Source organism: Kryptolebias marmoratus, linkage group LG17 (assembly GCF_001649575.2).
Source record: "Kryptolebias marmoratus isolate JLee-2015 linkage group LG17, ASM164957v2, whole genome shotgun sequence".
Classification (NCBI taxonomy): domain Eukaryota; kingdom Metazoa; phylum Chordata; class Actinopteri; order Cyprinodontiformes; family Rivulidae; genus Kryptolebias; species Kryptolebias marmoratus.
In genome coordinates, this window is record NC_051446.1 from 3162217 (window position 1) to 3169305 (window position 7089).

A 7089-nucleotide genomic window follows, 5' to 3' on the forward strand; every position below is an offset into this window, starting at 1 on the left:
CCTGACCCAAAACAATTACTGTTTGTGAATTTGGCTCCCCTAGGCTGACCTTGGTCAGCTATCTCAATTTCTCCCTGGATTTTTTATGCAAACAAGATGTTCCGCTCCCTCTGCCTAAGGACATCTGTGGATTTGCTCTGGGCTGGCTGATAAACATTCCATCATATTATCAAAGACAATGGCCTCTCTGACATGATTCATGGACTTATCTGCAAACACACACACACATTCATACAACACACACCACATCGTCTTCTACACACACACACACACACACACGCACACTTTCCGCTGTTTCTGCGTCATCTCTCTCACTCCAACCCCCCCCTTCCCTCCTTCTCTATCTTAGTAATTATTACGTCGGCTGTATAGCGTATTTATCATGATTTCATTTAGATTATTTTAGCTACTATTTTGACTGTCTTAGCTCATGTTCAGATATGTCTGGTTTTGTGATTTCATTTTATTTCATTTTGTATAGGATTCTCTTTTTGTTACTGTTGTAAAGCGCTTTGGATCGCCTTGTTGCTGAAAAGTGCTATATAAATAAATCTCACTTCACTTCACTACTTTAATCAAGAGTTAGTAAGTATAAGAAAGGTTAAACCTCAAAGAAAATACTGCGATGGAATATAACTGTTTTATTGCATGTAGCTCACGTTTTTTTCCCCTTTCCTCCCTCTTTTCTTTTCTTTCCAACACTTTAGCCACCTCTTTTACCCCATCTTGAACACTGAGAAGGAGCAAATAGAAGAGGCAAATACCAAGTGCTAGACCTGAGGTTTGTTTTTGCTGTTGTTTTACTAGGAAATGGAGTGGGTGTAGCAAATCAGCAGGTTTTATTAGTAGGGCTGATAGGAAAAAAATCAAGCTAATAAACAGAGCAGGTAGAACCCATCTGAGTAATTAGTTTTAATGGAACAAGAACAATCTTACAGCTGATAAACTTAATTTTCTGATAAAAGTAGAAAATATAGCATGTTATATAGCATTGACAGAAAATGATTCATATTTTGTTTTAACAGGCTGTTATTTTATTGTAACAAAGCAGACAGAAAACTGTTCTGATCATCAAATTTAATTTACATTTTGTTTCTACAGTATTTTATTTTATGTTTTTATTATTTCAAGTTAAAAATAAAAATCAATTTAGAAACAAGGTTAAGTGTTTATTTGTTCTCGGGAGAAATCCTGGCCATAACACTATATATCTGATGTAGAAATAACTGTAGCAATCCATCTGATTAATCACTGATCAGATGGCAAGCTGATCATTCAGGTAGTTAGAGGTTTTGTTGTCCTGCAGCAGTGTCTTGGTAACATCATACAGATTCTGCTGGTAGGCCAGTCTGTAGCGAATGTACACATCATCACAGTGAGTCAGCAAGCGCTTCATGTTGGAGGTGAGGCTGCTGGGAGAGCCATCCAGCCTGAAACACAAACACACACTGATGGGTTAAAGGACATCTCAAGTGATCTGCTCAGCACTAAAACACTTCTTCTAATCTTACTTCTTGAAAATGTCTTCAAATAGAGCCGAGGTAAGAGGGTGGTAATGTTTCAGCTCCTCCAGGTAAACAAAGTCTCCTTTCAGGACCACCTTCTGGTACAAAATCTCAGGCCAGTCTGGACTGTAGGAGTATGCCTCGGACATGATGAACACCTGAGAGAAAGAAAACCGTAAGCTCCTCAGACACCTGTCAGAACCCTTAAGAACTACAAGATAGACTGAAATACAGGTCCTCAAATAGTGAACCATGGCATGTAATAAATTAGTAAATGTGTGTGTTTGCACATGAACAATTAACTGCAGCTAGGGGAGACAGCCATCACCCTCCCAAACCACTCTCCCTCTACTGTGCCCCTGACCTCCTCGGGACTTTTCTATCTAAAATTTAATATGGTTTTGAATGTGTACAAAACAAAGTGATGCATACACTCTATGATGTGTATACATGCATTAATGTGTCCAGAGCATTATCATTAGTGTACAAACACAGGTGACTTGTGTGTGTGACCAAACTCCCACTAGCAGAGAGAAAGAGAGCACTGCCAAGGGATCAAATGCTACAGATGCATGTACAATCTGAGTGTCTCTTTCAATTTCAATTCTACATGGGATTATAGCAATATAAATACAATTTTGGCTATTTGGATGTTTTAAGCTTGTTTATTTTTAGCACTATACTGTCATGTAATTGTACTATAATAAATGTAATTCAAGAAATTATCAAATATGAAAAATAAATTCTATTAAATGCCTACTGATATGAAATATTCAAAAAAACAGTCCCTTTGAATGGAAAAGTCATTTTAAGGCAAAAATCCTTTTTTTATTGTAAGTGAATAAGTCACAATCAACTTTTTGGCTGTGAAAAACACCAACCTTACTTTATTGCCATTTGCAGGCATTTGCCAGGGTGCAAAGGCCTGCATGAGCTGAAATCTTTCATTTTTAATAATCCCTTTGAATAAAAAAGTCATTTTAAGTCAAAGAGCTGTCAGTCTGGCAAATACAAAAATGGCCATTTTATGCAATTTTGTTGTGTACAAAGGACTGCCTGTGCTATAATTTTGAAAATATCACCCTTTTTAACATAACAAAGTAATATAAAAGTTTTATCACTGTAATCACATTTTGATGAGTGAACATTTACATTATGAGGGTTATGTTTGAAAATTCAAATTTATGGACTTCTTTGTCGCTAAAGGTACTTGAACAAAGCACATGATTGGTAATAACACAGGAAAACTAAACAAATAAAACCAACAGAATCAATCTATTTTTCATAGTTCCAACAGAATCAATCTATTTTTCATAGTTGATCATTTATTGAATTACATTAATTCAAAAAACCCGCTTAAACCAAACAATTATATAATAATAATTAGGTGCCAACATCTAATATTTTATTCAGAATAGAACAGAAATCACAGATCAACAGTTTAAACTGAGAGAATGTATCATTTTAAGGAAAAAATATGTTGTTTCAAAATTTCATGGCGTCAACAAATCCCAAAAAAGTTGGGACAAGGCCATTTTTACCACTGTGTGGCATCCCCCCTTCTTCTTACAACACTCAACAGACGTCTGGGGACAGACGAGACCAGTTTCTCAAGTTATACAGGCCTCTAACTGAAATTTTGAAACAACATATTTTTCCCTTAAAATGATACATTCTCTCAGTTTAAACTGTTGATCTGTGATTTCTGTTCTATTCTGAATAAAATATTAGATGTTGGCACCTCCACATCATTGCATTCAGTTTTTATTAACAATTTGTTTAGTGTCCCAACTTTTTTGGAATTCGGTTTGTAATTACCAAGTTAAACCAATCCCCTGCACCTCTTACCACGGTTAAGTAATAAAGTACCTTCAGATAGACTGATAGAAGATTTAAATGTAGCACTTCTAAGTATTCCCACTAGCATCGTCACAGAGCATTGTAAGCTGATATACACCACGGAACAGCAGTCTTTGAGATGCTTGGCTATAAGATCAAAGCTACAACTAATAAAGGGGATTGACCCCAGTGGAGGAAGATGTTGGAAGCTAAGATCAAAGCAACACAGAAAAATCAGCCAGCTGTCAGAACAAAGGAAAGGTGCAATGAAGAAAAATCTTTAAAGAAAATATAGTAACTTGTCCAAATCTAAGGCTTGAGGGACAGCCAAACAATGCCTCACAGCTCTGGCTTTTCGCCTGAAGAGATCTACTCAAAAAACAGAAGCCAGGAGGATAAACCAAGTATTCTTCACTACAACACCCCAAGTGTACTCTCAGTGGGAGGGGAATACTATGAGTAGATGCACTATGGGAGCTAAAAGCTGACCACTGCAATCTCCCAGCCAGAACAAGAAACAGTATCCATCACAGTAGTAGACATACAAGACTCAGGTATGAAGAGCTGGACTGCACCTAGGTCCAAACCCAGGACTGTTCGCCATAAACATCTAGCAGTACAAATAAACCAACTGCTAATTTAAGGGACCCACCCAGAGTGGCAAAGACACAAGGTGACACGAGGTTGGATAGTCATGAAGGACACCACAGACATAAAATAAAACCAGATAAGACTTCATTATCCTGAAGAAATTTCAGTAGTTGCCAGTTGTAGCAAGTCCATCGCAGGGCTACATAGAGACAAACAATCATTCACACTCTCCCTCACAACTAAGGACAATTCATAGTTACCAAATAACCTAACATGCATGTTACTGGTCTGTGATATAAAACTGGAGAACCCAGAGAACACCCACACATGCATGGGGAGAATGTGGATCCTGGAACCTTCTCGTTGAAAGGCATCATCTCTAACTACTGCACTACTTAAAAATATGAATTGACAAAACTGTAGTTACTGCACTGAGTTTGTTGTTCAGTAGTTATTGTAGTAATGAAACTACAGTAAACAGCAATAGATGCTCCTTTAACTCAAAAACCGTGAATTACAAAGCAGTAGTTATTGCACCACACTCTCCCACTCGTGCCCATACTGTCCTCCTCACTTCATTTACCAATCGGTTCCACAGAGAAGTTATGGAGCCTCACAGCCTGAGCATTGAAAGATTTTAGTCTCTCATCGGAGCAGCCTTCCACTGAATGTGCTCCTCTGCTGATGGAGGCAGTGTGGAGGGGACGACTGGGGTTTTCTAGTATAGACTTCAGTCTAGATTTTTCTCTCCGCTCTAGCACTGCCTCCACAGAGTTCAGCTGGGAGTATTTGTTAGGGATGAATCCTGTCTGATCAATATGGACAAGAGATTCTGTTACATAGTCTATAGGCAAATATCTTAGTGAAGATTTTAAAGTCCAGATTGAGCGTGGAGATTGGGCGGTATGAAGCTGGATTAGTGTCAGCTCTATGTGGAATAAATTTGAACAACACACCAGCCACCGTGGCAGATTTGCAATTTGAACAGAAAAAAACAACAACAATCATGCGTTCAATTTGTATTCCTGACCTGTATTGCGTTATTTTTGTGCCACCAAGCTGAGCGCGCACAGTGGTGTTCTGACAAACTGCCCACGCTCAGCTCCATCTCTCTGCTCGCGTTCAGCTCTGTCTGCACTCGAAATGTAAGTTGTATGTAAAAGAACCACACCAACAGCCAATCACAGACAGGCCTTTTTCATCCAATCAAAGCATGCGGGAAATGGCTAAAGGTGATTCCACAAAATTTTTTAACTTGAGCGTCTTTTATCTGTTCTAGTTTAAAAACTAAAATACTTAGAATAGTCTAGTCCAGGTTTGAAATGTCTAAATTAATAGCAGAATATATAAATCCAAGTTTGTGATTTATGAAACCTTTATCTGATTTGTGAAACTTCATGAAAGGGCCATATTAGTACTTTTTATGCATCTGGACCACATTATAAACACTCCAGCTGCAAAACTACAACATCTGCTCTTCAAACATGTACTAGATTATTTTGCACTTATAGAGAATTTAAATCCTAGTGTGTGATTTGTAAAACCTTTATTTGATTTGTGAAACTTCAAGAAAGGTTGGTTTCAGCATGTTTTGAATCATTTCAGCAGAAATATTTTATTTTATTTTTTAAAGACCTTTTTTTTAAAAAAAAAAAAACCCTCTGCCAACAGCTGGAAATAAGAAAACTAGTGGCTAGTAAAATGTTTGAGTGGCTGGTAAAAATTTTTTCCACCAGCCACAGTGGTTAGTGGCGAAAATGTTTAGTTTCCACCCCTGATCTGGGGGTAATCGGATCTCACCAGCTGTCCTTAGATTTGTCATCTTGTAGGCCATGATGGTCCTTGTGACTATCAGAATTCCAATCTGAAGAGTTTTCACTTGATTCTGGAGATCCAACTGTTGATTCAGGTTTATACTGGTATGGTTTCATTGTATTCAAAAACCTTCTTTTTCCATTTCCACTAATAAACAATGGGACAGTAACCATATTCTTGGTTCTTCAAGAAGCTTTTAGAACTGGCTGAGGCACAGTGCACGTCATGAACCCAGGATAGTTCCTCCACCCCCCCAAATCACCCCACTTAAATGTGTATTGACAAAAAGACTAAAAACAAGTTACTACAGTTTTAGGTCAGAGAAATGGGTCCCTGGAATGTTTTGAGGGAGTGTTTCACTATATGATATTTATGCAGGAGTCACACTATGCGCACTATTGTAAGTTTCTCTTACAAAAATGTTTTCTCAGGCTACAAAATGAAAAACAGACAAAATGAGGAGAAGAAGGTATTCACACGATGAATACAAAAACAAACTTGAACAAACTAACTTTAAAACGAACTAACTTGCAGTCAGCCGCCAAGACTTTCTCCTGTTTGTCATCAACCTTCTTCACAAGTAGGTGCACAAAAGTTATGTGCTCTCTCAAAACTGAACGGTGCAGGCATGGGATTTTTTCGATTCTGCTCTTTTTGTCACGTAGGGGGTAACTTCACTGTACATTGCCAAAATGGCAGTATAAAAATACTTTGTTGAGTTTGAAAAATTCTCGCACTCACACCATTTGTTTCAGGAGCTTCAAATTTGTTGTGGAAAGTTTAGAACTATTGAGTAATCAAAAACAAAATCCACCTACAGGCAAAAGGAGTGGCGGAGCGGGCTGGCAAACTTGGAGGTGTCGCCACTGACACATAACTGGCCATTTCATTATGTTCTAGTAGGCTGAGCTTCATGAAACTTGGCACATATTTAGCACTAGCATAAACATGGGGAAGCGCAGATCCACGTGTGGAAAGGGAAGACGGGCGGGCAGCCACTCTGGTGAGATGTCAGCACGGTCTGGATCGCCCCAGTGCACGGAGGCCTTTTTTCACTGTTTACAGTTTTAATTAGGCCCGAGCAGCGACAGCGCTGCGAAGGCCTATTGTATTTCGTGGAATTCTTATTCTTCTTATTAGGCCCGAGCAGCGACAGCGCTGCGAAGGCCTATTGTATTTTGTGGATTTCTTTATTATTATTTTTCCGCCACTTTACGCGGCTCTTTGGACGACTTCCCATATTCAAAAACTCACCAAACTTCACAGAAAGTTGTCCCCCGTGTGAAATCGCGTGATTCCATTGAAATCAAAAGTGGGCGTGGCCAAACTGCTCCACAGC

General features: G+C 38.6%; 1 protein-coding gene across 1 annotated transcript in view; it reads right to left on the minus strand.

The window, feature by feature from the left end:
- Positions 1-888: 888 nt before the first annotated feature.
- The window catches only part of spg11 (SPG11 vesicle trafficking associated, spatacsin), a 112292-nt gene continuing 106091 nt past the window's right edge, over positions 889-7089 (minus strand). The window contains exons 39-40 of the mRNA XM_017438613.3: positions 1512-1663; positions 889-1430 (exon numbers count right to left, since the gene is read on the minus strand). Of these exons, the coding sequence (XP_017294102.1) occupies positions 1256-1430; positions 1512-1663 (327 nt within the window). The 3' untranslated portion in view covers positions 889-1255. The remainder of the gene's footprint in view (positions 1431-1511; positions 1664-7089) is intronic.